Raw genomic sequence first — 15708 nt, forward strand, 5'->3', positions numbered from 1 at the left:
TGAGTGTGCCACCTTCCCGTTTGTATATCAGCCCCGGAGCACTCACACGTGCGTTGCCAACCATGTGTGCAGCTCACAGTTTCTGAAATATGGATACAAATCCAATACGCATTTCCCAAATATTTTCCCCATTCTGGCTTATATTTTATTTTTTAACATAGCTTGGTATACAGTTTTCTTAAAATCACTGTGTGTGTGTGTTTGTGTGTGTGTGTTTGTGTGTGTGTGTTTGTGTGTGTGTGTGTTTGTGTGTGTGTGTGTGTGTGTGTGTGTGTGTGTGTGTACTTGTGGTCTAGCAGGGGTAGTAAGAACAGATACCCCTGCCCTGTGACCTGTTTCAGGGGAAAACGTTCAGTCTTTTACCTTTTGCTTGGCGTTAGGAGTTCTGTTGTTTTGTAAGCTGACCCGTCCTGTCCTCTCTCCTCATGCACGGTGGCATGCACCTGCAATTGTAACACCCAGGAGCTGGAGGCAGGAGGATTGAGAATCCAAGGCCATCGTGAGCTGCGAAGCAGCAGCAGCAAACAGCTGGCTAGGCTACATACTAAGGCTGTCTACTTAGTCTAAAATATGGTAATTTTCACTTTAAATGTAAAGTTGAGTTGAAAAGTATTAGGCTTCCATTCCCAGGTTAAAGCCCACTTCGCTGTAATAGTGAATTATTCTTTTAATGTATTGGTGGACCTGACTCACTAATTTATACAGCGCTTCGAATACTGCATTGTATTGGTGGTGTCCTGTGCCATCTGAATTGGAGTCGCTAGGAAGCAGGTGTGTTCACCTCAAGCCCGTGGGCCACTTGCAGCCTGGGTTAGTAAAACATGAGTGTGTGTGTATATGAGCATGTGTGTGTGCAAGTAAGTGCGAAAGCATATGGGTTGTAACCTGATTTGGTCCTTGAGTGTAAACTTTGTAGACAACATCATTCTCAGTGTCAAGAGAGTGAATGAGCCTGACAGACAACAGTGTGATGAGGAAAGGCTGGTCATGGCTCTGGTTTGCCAGGCTGCTGGGAACCAGCTGTGCCTGCCTCATTGGGTAGCTGCAGTTAAACTCGGCACCAGCAGGGAGGGTTTTACCGCTGTGAACAGACACCATGACCAAGGCAACTCCTATAAGGACAACATTTAATTGGGGCTGGCTTACAGGTTCAGAGGTTCAGTCCATTATCATCAAGGCAGGAACATAGCAGTGTCCAGGCAGGCACCGGACTGGAGGAACTAAGAGTTCCACCTCTTGTTCCAAAGGCAGACAGAAGACAGGCTTCCACGCAGCTAGGATGAGGGTATTAAAGCCCGTGCCCACAGTGTCACACCTACTCCAAAAAGGTCACACCTCCTAATAGTGCCACTCCCTGAGCCAAGCATAAGCAAAATCATCACACTGGGCAAGGGAAAAGGAGGTAAGTCCTGGGAGTGTCTGTCCTTAGAAGGAACTCTGGGCTCTGCTTGCCTGTCTGGTGTTCATCTGGGTTTTGTTGTTGTGGTGGTGATTTTTTTTTTTTTTTGAGCTCATACACGTTCTAGTGCATGACAGCAAGTGTCCAGGTGTCTGTGTGGTTTGAATGTGAAGGGACCATGATTGGCTGCTGTGTGTGGCCCCTTGGTGCCTTCTAGGAAGGATCTGGAACCGTTAGGAGTGGAAGCCTTGCTAGCAAAAGTCTGTCACTGGGACCAGAGACGGGCCTTGAGGTTTTAATGACACATCCCAACTTCCTGTTGCTCTCTGCTTCGTGTCAGCACGATGTGAGAGCTGCCTCATTTTCCCGCCAGCGTGCCTTCTCCATCAGGAGGCCTGTGTCCTTGAACGGTGAGCCAGAGCAAATGCTTCCGACCTCAAGCCGTTTCTTGTCATGTAGTAGGGCACAGCCTCAGTAGTGAGGGCGACTGCCAAGCTTGATGACCTGAGTTCAATCCCTGGGACCCACTTGGTGGAAGGAGAAATGGACTCCTGCAAGTTGTCTGTGGGTACCGGATGCTTGCCCTCACAGACAAACACTAAGAAACCCAGGAAGGTTAAACACGCATGCATGTTTCAAAGGAAAGAGATGTCTGCCTGCCTTCTGGCTGGAATGCTGGGAACGGACGGGTTTACCACCTGGTGAGTTTTGCTGTCTGCAGGGCTTCACCCACATCCCCAGACAATTATGTCTGTTCATCCCTGACTTTTCTCCACTGAATATTGGGCTTTTTTTCAAGCTTCTCAGTTCAATGCATCCTTATGAGAGATGTCACATTTGATTTACAACAGCCTAAGTAACTTCTATTGCACCAGGCCAACCATGACTCCGTCGTTCTCCCTAGGTCTTTGCCTTGATCATCTTTATGGAAGAAGCATGTGTTCTTTGTAGAGTTCCAATGTAAACATGTCTTAAACTTTTCGTACACAGGATTGAGTACCATCATTGGGAAACATTTCCCCAAAACTGTGCTGTGCTTAAATACGGCTAAAATGAACCATCTGGTGTCAGACTTTAGAAGTGTGAACCAGTTTCGGCTCAGTAAGTGGGGCTGAACCGAGTTTCATCCTTTCGTCTCCACTAGAGCTTGCAGGAGTCCTCATGGTTATTCTCTGACCTCTAAATACACATTGTGGTGCATGTCCACTCGCTACCTCCCCCCAAATGAGTACATAAACGTTTTTAAGAATTTAAAAAAAAATAACTTTGGGTAAGTCTTAGAAGGAGCCCCAGAGAGAGTTGGCCTAAGGGAAAGAAATTTGCACACCTGTGTCAGTCAAACTCAAGCATCGGCCTCAGGCAACATTTGGTCCTAGTGTCTCTGGCCACCTCCCTGGTGGCTCTGAGCAAGCTGCCTTCTTCTGGAGGCCCTCTGGCTAAGTCTTGGCTTCCATTTCTCCCACTGTGCAGTCAGCAGGTGACCTGCCTGGCTTGGCTTGGGTCTGCAGGAGCCCTGCAGCCAGGAGGAGCCTGAGCTCAGCTTCGCCTCCTCGAAGCCTTGGTCACAGCCGAGCCACAGGCATCAGAGGGCCAGAGGGAAAAGGTGTCTCCTAGACAAGAGGAATGAAGCAAGGACACACTTGGCTGCCTCAGGAATCTGGGGCAGACCCTCCCTGAAATACATAGATACCCACATGTGGGGAATAATGACAACCATGGGGTTCCCTGTGGTTGACTATAGCAGGACTCGGTCTATGGAGGTAAATGAGTGACAAGAGGGTTAGTGTCCCCCAGGGCCACAACGGAGGCGGGGGGTTGGGGGAGAAGGGGTGGAGCAGCAGAGGGAAGGGGACAGGGTGGCCAGTGGGTGACTCTGGAAGGCTCTGGGCTACTAGGCAGTCTTTACTCACCCTATTTCTGCCATTAGGGTGTTACTGACCTAGAGAGAGAGTGGACAGAGAAGGTGGGTGGAGCTCCGGGCTCTTGGTGAGTTTGCTATGTACGAAATTGTGTTCGAAATCGTGTTGCCAGGAGGAACTGTCTCCCCAGGATTAGCAGGCCCAGGCTGTCAACACTTTGCCTGGCCCTGCAACTGACAACTGACTACTGTGGTCTCTCTCCAGGGTGTTCTTCCTGAATGTGCCGTTGGATTCCATCCTGGAGCGGCTCACACTGAGAAGGACAGACCCTGTCACAGGAGAAAGGTTGGTCAGGGCTTCCTGGTGGCTGGTCATGGAGGTCTGCTGATGGCCAGGTCCCCCGAGAGCCACCTCTTCATCTAGGCACGCAGTGCTATTGTGGGCCTGCTTCAGGGTAGTGCTGGCTACTACAGACAGAGGCAAGAAACACGCTTGTTCAGTGAGCTCCTCTGGGTATGCCTTTGGCTCCCTCTGTCTGAAAGGTAAAGAGGGAAGGGACATACCAGGTCCGGCAGCAGCAGACTGGTGAAGTCTGCCACCGTGATCCTGGCCCCCAGCTAGACTCCAGCCTCAGAAATAGCTGCACCGGATGGGTAGGCCCGAAGTACTGGACAAATCATGTTTGCGAAGATGAAAAAGGGGCAGACAAAGCTGGGAAGATGCTCAGTTGGTAAATGCTTGCCTTGCAAGCATGAGGACGTGAGTTCAATCACCAAGACACATACGTGTATACACACATACCACATGTACACACACATATACATACACATACACACACACAAACACACACATACATATGCACCAAACACACACATACACACATACACACACCCCCACACACAAACACACACATATATACATACATATACAGCAAACACACACACACAAACTCACATACTCATACACATACATACACATACAAACACATACACATATAGCCACACATACATATGTATACATCATACACCCATACACATACACACACAAATAAAAATAATAAGCCCATTGTAATAGTATATGTCTTTAATCCCAGCACTTGGGAGGCAGAAATAGATGGAGCTCTTCTGAGGCTAGTCTGGTCTACATAGGGAGTTCCGGGACAGCAGGAAGTCCTACACAGAAGAAATTCTGTGTGGTGGCAGTTCTTGGTTGTCAACTTGTCCACATCTGGAATTAACTAAAACTCAAGTGGCTGGGTACACTTGTGATGGATTTTCTGTCTGACTGTCTGTCTTTCCTTCTTCCTTCCTTTCTCTCTCTCTCTTTCTTTCTTTCTTTCTTGCTTGCTTGCTTTCTTGCTTTCTTTGAGACAGGTGTGTGTGTGTGTGTGTGTGTGTGTGTGTGTGTGTGTGTGTGTATGTGTGTGTAACAGCCTGGCTGTTACACTTGCTTTGTAGACCTCAGGCTGGCCATGAACTCAGAAGACCAACTCAGTGTTGGTTTCTGCTGTTGGCAGACCTGGTAGTCAGCAGCAGCTGTAGTCAAGTCAGCCTTGGTGAGTGGAAGTCCATGGTGTTGAGCACATACTTAACCCCCGTCTCTCCACCATGGTCACTTTGTTCATGGGCCCACTGGACAATGACAGGACTGACTGGGTAGAGAGGCTGACTGCCACAGAACAATCATCATATTTCCTGACCTCCTCTTCGGCTAAAGTCACCTGTCGGTGAGCATTTACATGGGACACACGTATCTTCACATCCTTCACCCATTTGCAGAGATCTGTTCACACACTTCTTCCCCAGGTGTCCTTCTCACCAATTTTCAAATCATGATTTTTCCAAGTCCCTGTTCATCCAGCCAACCCCTTAACTACAGTCCCTGAATCAGTGAACAGTCACACATCTGGCCATTTCTCCTTCCAAACAAAACACGTGGCCATGTGTACCGCCCGAAATTCTGCCCTCTGTGAAGATTTTCCTTTCAGAGGTATCTTTCGGGGTTGTTCCAGAAAGGGGTTGTAATGCTGTGCTTCTGAGCGGTGCCTGCACAGCGTGGGAAACCATCAGTAAACGAGGCCCCAATCTTCTTCCTCACCCCAGAAGGAGTGCATGCCCAGAGGCCGATGGCACCGTGCTGGGAGTAGAAACTGCAGTAGAAATTTGGGCAACTCCTGCAACCTGCTTGTGCCCCCAGGGCCTGCTCAGGCCCAGTCATGTATTCACTTTCACTTGATAATGGGTTGCTGCTGTGCACATCCCACGATGTCTTCGTGGGCCAGATATTACCCAGCTCATGGTGGGCAGCTCAGGTCACATGGTAACTTGGTGGCCCACTGTCAAATGTCCCGTTTTCACTAAGGCCCAATAGCAGGCCAAGAGCTGTCTCTTACAGGGAATAGTTGTCTACAGACAATGGTAGAGTCTTGCTCCCAAATCCCAAAGGTATCTTCTGTGAGTCACCTATAGGGGCTGCCTGCCACAGGCTCTAAACAGCACCTCAAGGACCACTGGGTCTGCTGGCTCCTAAGTCCAAGCGGTAGAGCAGCATTCGGAGCTGCTGAAGAACATTTTCCTATTCTAGACCCCAGGACCGGTATCTATCAGGGTTCTGTACAGGAACAGAAGTGGTAGAATGAATCTATGTGGGATTTTTTAAAAGAATTATTTATTCACTTTATGCCTATGAGTACACTGTCGCTGTTGTCAGACACACCAGAAGAGAGCATCGGATCCCTATTACAGATGGTTGTGAGCCACCATGTGGTTGCTGGGATTTGAACTCAGGACCTCTGGAAGAGCAGTCAGTGCTCTTAACCGCTGAGCCACCTCTCCAGCCCATATGTGGGATTTATTAGAGTGGTTTACAGGCTGTGGTCCAGCTAACTGATAAGTTCTCAACCTGTGGGTTGCAACCCCTTTGGGGTCGCATATCAAATACCCTGCATATCAGCTATTTACATTACAATTCATAACAAAATTACAGTTATGGAGCAGCAATGAAATAACTTTAAGGATGGGTGGAACTGTATTAAAGGGTTGCAGCACTAGGAAGATGGAGAACCACTGATCCAACAATACCAGTCTGCCAATGGAAGATTCAAGAGTTGGTCTTCAGTATATGCTGGAATCCCAAACAAGTCGGCTCCAGTGCCAGTGGAGGAATGGGGTTGCCAGTGAGAGCGAGGGCGGGCAGGCAGAGAGAGCTCCCTCTTCCATGCCTCATACAGGCTGCCTGCACAAAGTGTAGAATTTTAGTTCCAGGGATCCCAACATCTTCTTTTGGCCTTCAGCAGCTGCACACATGACTGGGGGAGAGCGGTGGGGGGGGGTGCCGCAAAAGTAGGGGAAAGGAAGAATGAAGGAACTGGGCCTTTTGTATGTTGTTTGCTTTGTTTTCAGGTGGGGTCTTACGACACAGACCTGGCAGCCAGGAACTTGCAGAGCTCTGCCTGCCTGGGCCTCTGAGATCAAAGCGGGATCTGGCTTTTACTGTGGCTTTATATTCAACCCCCACTCACTGGCCTTTGTCCTTTTCCTGAGCTGGGATCATAGCTTCTTGCCCCAGAAGCCTGAGGCTAGTCCTGATGCTCAGCTGGCATTTGTGTCTGGCAGTCATGGTGACAGGACAAGGGGACTCTAGTGAGGGCAACAGAGGACTGAGGCCGTTGTCATCTGCTTCCCTTGTAGGTTCCATCTCATGTACAAGCCCCCTCCCACCATAGAGGTCCAGGCTCGCCTCCTGCAGAACCCCAAGGATTCAGAGGAGTACATCAAGCTCCAAACGGACTTGTTCTATAGGAACTCTGGGGACCTGGAGCAGTACTACGATCGGGCCATCATTGTCAACGGTGACCAGGACCCATACACAGTTTTTGAGTATATAGAGAGTGGAATCATTAATCCTCTGCCCAGGAAAGTTACCTGATATGTGGGGAGCCAGGAACAAGCCCCAAAGACACTCAAATCCCCTGCCCTCAACCTTCATCAGACCCCACCCAGCCAATAAAGATGCTAGTCACAGCCTCAGTAGCCTTCTTATGGGGTCTGACAGCACAGGACAAGAGGCGCATGGCAGGGCAGAGTGGAATGCCAGAGGCTAGGCCTTCTTCTAGAGTCAGATTCCGATAAGGCCCACCTCAAAGAGCAGCGCCATCCCACTGTAGGCAACTGGGTGGGTGCTGTCTTAGGTTTTCCACTGCTGTGAAGAGACACCATGACCAAGGCAACTCTTAATAAAGGAAAACATTTCATTGTGGCTGGCTTATGGGTTCAGAGGTTTAGTCCATTGTCATCATGGTGAGAGGCAGGCAGGCAGACACAGTGCAGGAAAAGGAGCAGAGAGTTCTTACAATTTAATCCAGCAGAGGGCTGGAAAGGTGGCTCAGCGGTTAAGAGCACTGACTGCTCTTCCAGAGGTCCTCAGTTCGATTCCCAGCACCCACATGGTGGCTCACAACCATCTGTAATGGGATCTTCTGGTGTGTCAGAAGACAGCTACGGTGTACTCATATACATAAAATAAAACTTTAAAAAAAGTCCTTAGGCAGAAGGGGACTGTTTCACACTGGGCATACCTTGAGCATATATAACCCCAAAACCTCCTCCATAGTGACACACCTTCTCCAACAAAGCCACATCTATAATAGTGCCACTCCCTATGGCCAAACATTCAAATTATATGAGTCAGGTGTGATGACACCCACCTGTAGCACTTGGGAGATGGAGTGAAGAACATTGAGAATTCAAGGACAGCCTCAAGGTACATAGAGAGCCAGGGGGTTCAGGGTCATTCTGTATCACAGAAGACCCTGTCTCAAGAAGAAGAGAAATCTGGCACCCAGTGGAAGTCTCTGGAATGAAGGACATTGCTTCTATCTGTGCTGCCCATGTTGGCAGCCTCTAGTCACAGGAGGCGCCCGAGGCATCTGCAGTGTGGTAGTGCCACTGAAAAGGCGAGTTTTAAGTTTGATTTAATTTTGACACATTCGAATTTAAACTGCCTCTCAGCTAGCAGCTGCCCTGTAAGAGGGGTGTGTGTGTGTCTATGTGTGTGTGTCTGTGTATATCTGTATCTTCTCTGTGTGTCTGTGAGTGTATGTGTCTACATCTGTGTGTGTGTGTCTGTGTGTATCTGTGTCTGTGTGTGTGTATCTGTGTGTGTGTGTATCTGTGTCTGTGTGAGTGTGTGTATGTATGTGTGTATGTATGTATGTGTGTGTATCTGTGTCTGTGTGTATCTGTGTGTGTATCTGTGTCTGTGTATCTGTGTGTGTATCTGTGTGTGTGTGTATCTGTGTTTGTGTGTGTATCTGTGTCTGTGTGAGTGTGAGTGTGTGTGTGTGTGTGTAATGGTGGCAGTAGTGGCGGCAGTATTGCAGGGCTGTAGATTAACAAGTCATCCCCTGTCCTCTGTGCAGCCCACAGACCCAGCAGGGGAGCCGCGACAGGGAGACCTTGGTTTGATGGTGTGACTGAAATTCCTCTCATGCCTCCTTCCATTGTCTCTACCCTCCAGATGGTCCGCCACACGCAGATGCAAGAAGATAACTCCCTTGCCTAAGGTCCCCTGTCCTAAGACTTACCCTAAATCTAGGACTCTTGGGACCAGGCTGATCTGATTCTAGCACACAGGACTCTGGGAAGGTCAGAACCCTGGGCCCAATGCCCCAAGGCCCTTCTAGCTTAGGACAGCTCACAGAATATCTAGCAGAGCTTGCCCCCTGGGCCTGCCTCAGCTGGGTTTCACAGGTCCAGGGGCGCGTCCTGTGGGTCGTGCCTCCTGTCTGCTGAGTGTGCCTCAGCTCTCATTTTCTTAGTCTGTCAGACACTGAGTCTCACCTCCCAAATCTCCACCAGGGTCTCCCCCACCAAGGTTCCCTGCTATGGCCACCTTGAAACATATTTGGCAGTGCACACCCATATTAGCACATGTCTCGTGTGCCAGGGCTCCCCGCAGGGTGTTGGGAAAGAATATTCTCTGTGTCATACAAAGGAACACCTTAATAAAGCAAAATTAACCTGGTCAGGCAGGCACTCCTCTCCGCGTATGATTATTACGTCTACACAGTGAGCTCGAGACCAGCCAGGGCTTACAGTGAGACTTGCCTTAGTTAGGGTTACTATGGGTGTGACGGAGCATCGCCACTCTGAGAGAAGACAACATTTCAATGGGTCTGGCTTGCAGTCCATTTTCGTCATGGTGGAAACATGGTGGCACATAGGCAGACAGTGCTAGAGAGGTGGCTGAGAGTTCATTTGGATCTGCAGGCGATCTGCAGGCAGCAGGAAGAGACACTGGGCCTGACTTGAGCTTCTCAAACCTCAAAGCCCACCCCATAACACACTTCCTCCAACAAGGCCACACCTCCTAACACTGCTGCTCCGTAGGAGCCAATGGGAGTCATTTTCATTCAATCACCCCAAAGACTCTGTGTCCAAAAACTTAAAAAAAAAAAAAAGTTAAGGTTTTAATTCCTTTGCAGAAGGGAGATTTGTGGAACATTGGTAACCGGCAGATTAGCTGCCTTTGAGAAAACATGAATTCTCACATAGGTAAAGAGGCTCCACCACTTAGCCCTTTCCTCTTTGATCAGAGGAGACAGCAGGACACCAGTTTAGCTAGGCTTTATTTCCCATAGTTCCTTGTTCCCTCCTCTGCACATCATTCTGGACTCCAGAGAATGTGACCTCATACAACCACAACTGTGGGACTCCACACTTGCAGTGAGCAGATTCACGCATGGTCTGTGTAGGGAGTGGCGTCTGTGGGTAGCATGATCAATCGCTCACATTCTTAACCCTCCTTCCCTCTTGCCCACCCTCCTGCCTCAGTTGTGTGCACTCTGTGGCCAGCTTGTTAAACATAGTAGGCTGCCTATCGAGGAGGGATGTCCCTCCCATAGAGCATGGCCTTGTCCAGTTCAATGGCCTGGTTTCCCATGCCACCAAGTGGCTTTAGACAAGTGTATTAGGTACTTTTCTTATTGCGCTGACAAAAGTACCTGATAAAAGTGGCCAGAGAGATGGCTCGGCAGTTAAGGGTTCTTACTAGACTTCTAGAGGAAGAAGTTCAATTCCCAGCACCCACATGGTAATTCATAACCACTATAAACTTCAGATCTAGGGCATCAGATGCTCTCTTCTGGTCTCTGTGGGTACCTACACACACACACACACACACACACACACACACACACACACACACACACACACACACACTTAAAAAAAAAAAAAACCCTGACCAAATCAACTTACGGAAGGAAGGGTTTATTTTGCCTCACAGTTTGAGAGTAGATACCATGGCAGGAAGGTGTGTAGTGGGAATGTGAAGCTCTGTGTCACACTGCATCCATGGTCGGGGAGCACAGAGATGAACGCTGATACTTGGCTGGCTTCCCACCTTGTATTCAGTCCAGGATCTCCAAGCCCATGGAGTGGTGCTGTTCATGTTCACAGAAGGTCCTCTGAAAACCCCTCATAGACACACCTACAGGTGTGTTTCTATGGTGACTTTTAACCTCAGCAAGTCAATGTTAAAATTACCCATCAAGGGGTTGGGGATTTAGCTCAGTGGTAGAGCACTTGCCTAGCAAGCACTGAAAGACCCCCTCCCAGAAAGGGAATTATACAAGCCCAAGGCCCTCAACTATAGAAGTAAAAAGTAAGTTTTTAGATATGTGGGACAAGCTGACCCATCATTTAGACGAAACAGACCAGAAAAGAAAACAAAATGCAGAAACTAGACTAAATTATGGGCACTGCTCCATGGGCCACCTGGCAGGAAAAAGAAAAAGTCCCTGACCCCCCGGAAGCCCTGACCACCATGTACTTTTTGCTAACTCACTGTTATGATTATAGCCAAAATAGGTAACATACACGTATGCCTCATTTACTCCACCAATCACATCCCTGTAACCATGCATCTGCTTCTGTAAGCCTGCTTCTGCTCCTCAATGCCCTATAAAAACCCGTCCCTGGTTCTGCTAGGCGCGCCAGTCTTCTGAATTGACTGGGACGCCCACAGATACCTGTGCTTCCTGATCAATAAAAATCCTCTTGCAGATTGCAGCCTATGGACTCGGTCTGGTCATTGGGCTTGAGGATCTCCCTCCTGAGGGAAGATTCTCTCTGAGAGTCTTACAGCACAAGGCCCTGGGTTGGGTCCTCAGCTCAAAAAAAAAAAAAAAAAATTACCCATCAAGCTGAGCCTGATGGCGCCCACCTTTAATCATGGGCAGAGGCAGGTGGACCTCTGTTTGAGGCCAGCCTTGTTTACGTAGTGAGTTTCAGGACAGCCAGAGCTATATAATGATACCTTGACTCAAGAGAGAAAAAGAAGAAAGAGGGGAGGGGGAGGAAGAGGGGGAAGAAGAGGAGGATGAGGAAGAGGAGGAAGAGAAGGAGGAAGAGGAGGAAGAAGAGGGGGAGGAGGGAGAGGAAGAGGAGGGGGAGGGGGAGGAGGAAGAGGAGGGGGAGGGGGAGGGGGATGAGGAATAGCCACCGTGGTGGTGGTGGCGGCTTGCTGTCCCAGTAGATGCAGGCTTGCTTCCCGGCACCCAATCCAGGCAGCTCACACACAACTGCCTATTATTCTGGCTCCAGGAGGTCTGATGTCCCTTTTCCAGTCTTCATGAGCAGGACATTTGCACACACAAACCCACACAGAGATATACATAAATATAATTTTTAAAAGCTTTTTTAGATTTTTATTTCTGTGTGTGCACACATGCTGTGTGTGTGCAGTTACAGGCAGTTGTGGGCCACCTAACATGGGTGCTGGTAACCAAACTCAGGGTCCTCTAGAAGAGTAGCAAGTGCTCTTAACCTCTGGGACACTTGTAAGCCACTGTCGTAGCCCTGTGCTTTATTAAAAAAAAAAAAATAGCCACCAAAACAAGTGGTTTAGCCTGTGTTGTCTTAAGATGAGGGTAAACAGCTATTGTCTTCTAGGAGCCTTTTTTTTTTTTTTTTTTTTTTTTTTTTTGGCCAGGGGAGAGCGCAAACGCAGTTCCCCACTACCACAAATTATGCAGTCGAGTTTCCCGCATTTGGGGAAATCGCAGGGGTCAGCACATCTGGAGTGCAATGGATAAGCCTCGCCCTGGGAAAACCACCTTCGTGATCATGGTATCTCCCCTGCCAGGTAAGTAAGTATTCTTCTAGGATCTTTTGAGAGGAAAAGTTAACACACACAAAGGCAGTGGATAGGTAGAACAGCCTTCTCATTTCCACAGAACCAAGAAGTCCCTGTTTCATTCCTAGAAGGGGTTACTGGAGCTCCAAGAAGTTAGACAGCCTGCTCTTTGGCCACCCATGGCAGTAGGGGAGACAGGACCAAAGTCTTCTGACAATGACTTTTGGACTATATGGGACAGTGGATCCTGGCCTTACCTGCTTTCCTGTTTTAGCTGTCCAGGTGTCTTTGGGACAGGCATCCTGGCTTTCAGAGAGTTGTCTGTGTTGCCCCTCACCAGGGTAGGGCCATCTGCAGGACCCCTGTGTATTATATGAACTCCCCTGGAATAATTTGCCATCCAGACACTGAAGTTCTGCAAGAGTTGGACATCACAGGGTCTCAGGTGAAATCAGCTCATATTGGTGTGGGAGGTACCTTTGGGGTGTGTCCATGTTCCCCTCTTCCAGTGAGACCTGGTCTTTGGTTGTGGCTGCAGTGAGATCAGGAACACACCTGCCTTGTCTGTCCAATCAGCTTCTCCCTAGGCTCAGAGTGAAAAACAGGGGCAGCTGGCTACCCTTTGCTACACCTGGCTGTCACAGAAGGGAGAGGATCTGGGATATGCCTGGTGCAGGAGAGTAGTCTAACTTTGCTTGGAGAAAATGGGGAAGCCAGTCTTGTTCCCTCATCAAGTGCTTGTGTGCTTTGTTTGATATTGTGAGACAAGGCCTTACAAAGTTCAGACAGGTCTTGAACTCCCAATGTAGCCAAGAATGACTTTGAACTTCTGGCCCTCCTGCCTCCACCTTCCTCCCGAGTGCTGGGATTACAGGTGTGTACCACTACATCTGGTTTATCCAGCTTTGGAGATGGAACCCAGGGCTTCCTGCATTCAAGGTGAGCACTTTGCCAACTGAACCACATCTCCTGGCCAACAAATGATTACTGAATCTCAGCCATTTCTCCAGGGCTAGGTAGATAGTAGAGGGGAAAAGGCAAAGTTTCTGTGCACATGACTGGCATTTTCTATAAAGAGACAGCAAAAGTGAGAGAGAGGGAAACAATCTGGTTTCTGATGGCCCCTGAGAACCATCCCACCCTATTAAATAATTGTATCTGTCACCAGGCTTTGTTCTTACCTAGGGCTGTCAGTCAAGGTTCCTGAGCACCGCGGTAGGATTACGGCTAGTCTAGGGAGTCCCAGGGGATCAGAAAGGAGGCAATTTAAATGCAGCCACACTCATGGGAGACCCCACGGAAGACAAAGCAGCTTAGATGTTGAGTTTTAAGGTGCATAAAGAAGTTTAGGGTCATTAAAAAAAAGCCATATAGTTGACCACAGAACAAACTTCCATTTTTTAGAAAACATAATTATAGGTATCTTTTATTATTTAAATATGTTCCTTGTTTAAAAAAAAAAAGTACAAATACTGTGGCTGAACACACAGGAAGAAAATGCCCATCCTCCTGGCCATCGCTGTGGTGACCACAGATAAAGCCCTGCAATTTCAGCTGAAGGGGAGGGTGAGTGGATAGATTGATGGGTGGGTGGATGGATGATGGGTGGGTGGGCAGATGAATGAGTGGATGGATGGGTGGATGGATGGATGGATGAGTGGATGGATGGGTGGATGGATGGATGAGTGGATGGATGGGTGGGTGGGTGGGCAGATGGGTGACTGGATGGATGGATGGGTGGGTGAATGGATGAGTGGATGGATGATGGGTGGGTGGATGGATGGATAGATGGATGGATGAGTGGATGGATGGGTGGGCAGATGGATGAGTGGATGGATGGGTGGATGGATGGGTGGATGGATGGATGAGTGGATGGATGGGTGGATGGATGGATGGATGAGTGGATGGATGATGAATAGGTGGGTGGGCAGGTGGATGAGTGTATGGATGGATGGACAGATGGATGGGTGAATAGGTGGGTGGGCAGATGAATGGATAGGCGAGTGGGTGGGTAAGTGAAGGATGACTAGTGTGATGGATGGGTGGGTGGGTGGGTGGGTAACAGGCTAAGTGGATAGAAGGCTGCGTGGTGAATGGGTGGGTAAATGGATGGATGGATACAATGATAGGATTCTATTGCATACACTTGTTTTTAAAACTTCCTTGCATAGGTGCATGCACATGCTGGTGTTTGTGCGTATGGACCAGAGCAGTTATCTTCCTCAGTTGCTCTCCATCTTCTGTATTCAGGCCCAGTTTCCTATTGACTCTAGGGCGCATCAAATTCCACAAGTCTAGCTTGCCAGTTTGCTTCCCTGTGTTGAGATAACAGGCAGGGCATGACTAACTGGCATTTCTGGTATATCTAGGTGATGGGTATCTTCACATGTGGGTGGCAAGCACTCTATGATTAGCCATCTCCACAGCCTTGTGCTGTCTGTCTACTTTCCCTCTATGTCATGATAACTTTGTTTACTTCAGTTGCTAAGATAACAGCTATGTATCCTGATTTTCCTAGAGAATATGGACCTAGCCAATAAGATATTTGAGGGAAGTTGCTGCTTCTTCCTTACGATGATAGGGCACTGGGCATGGTAGTAAGTTGCTGTTTCTTCCTTACGATGATAGGGCACTGGGCATGGTAGTAAGCACCTATAATCCCAGTCTTCGGGAGGTTAAGGCTGGAGGATCATTTGTTCAAGGCCGGTCTGAGCTACATAGAAAGACCCTGTCTCAAAAACAGAGCTTGGAGGTGGTGGACCTGGCCATTTTTTGTTTTGTTTCTCAAGACAGGGTTTCCCTGTGTAGCCCTGGCTGTCCTGGAACTCACTCTGAAGATCAGGCTGGCCTCAAACTCACAGATGCCCCAGCTTCGCCTCCTGAGTGCTAGGAGGCACTTGAGAGGTAGAGGCAGGTGGATCTCTGAGTTTGAAGCCAGTCTGATCTATAGAGTCAGGACCACACAGAGAAACCCTGTCCTGAAGACAAACAAACTGAACCAGTGGATGGTAGGAATCACTACCCCACTCCTGGAGGGTGTGGACATCAGTTCCCTGGAGCACCTTAAGCCCTGTGGCCAGGCCTGGGTCTGAGCCTTTCTAGGGTTCCTGATCATCCAAGGCAGGACGGGTCTCTATCTCAACACTGCAGTGAGGCAGCACTGGTGTCTGTCACTGTGGCTGCCTTAGGATCTGAGCCTTGGGCCAGACACAATCTCTGTGCACTCCTTTCTCAACTTTGAAACCGTGTGACTCTTTTGTGACCATTCAGCCTGTTCCCTAATACCCCTTGGGAACAGGGTGTTGGTAGTGCTGA

At 48.8% G+C, this 15708-nt stretch overlaps 1 protein-coding gene and 1 non-coding gene across 3 annotated transcripts in view; one reads left to right on the forward strand and one right to left on the reverse strand.

The window, feature by feature from the left end:
• The window catches only part of Ak8 (adenylate kinase 8), a 116175-nt gene extending 108895 nt beyond the window's left edge, over window positions 1-7280 (forward strand). For both annotated transcript variants that reach the window (NM_001004266.1, XM_087652604.1), the window contains exons 12-13: window positions 3523-3603; window positions 6948-7280. In NM_001004266.1, coding sequence (NP_001004266.1) covers window positions 3523-3603; window positions 6948-7185 — 319 coding nt within the window. In that variant the 3' untranslated portion in view covers window positions 7186-7280. The remainder of the gene's footprint in view (window positions 1-3522; window positions 3604-6947) is intronic.
• Window positions 7281-12246: 4966 nt separating this feature from the next.
• Window positions 12247-12410, reverse strand: Rnu1-136 (RNA, U1 small nuclear 136). Its single transcript, XR_015685204.1, has one exon. It is a non-coding gene; the product is annotated as a U1 spliceosomal RNA (small nuclear RNA).
• Window positions 12411-15708: the final 3298 nt, after the last annotated feature.

The sequence above is a fragment of the Rattus norvegicus genome, chromosome 3 (genome assembly GCF_021556685.1).
Source record: "Rattus norvegicus strain SHRSP/BbbUtx chromosome 3, alternate assembly SHRSP_T2T, whole genome shotgun sequence".
Taxonomy (NCBI): domain Eukaryota; kingdom Metazoa; phylum Chordata; class Mammalia; order Rodentia; family Muridae; genus Rattus; species Rattus norvegicus.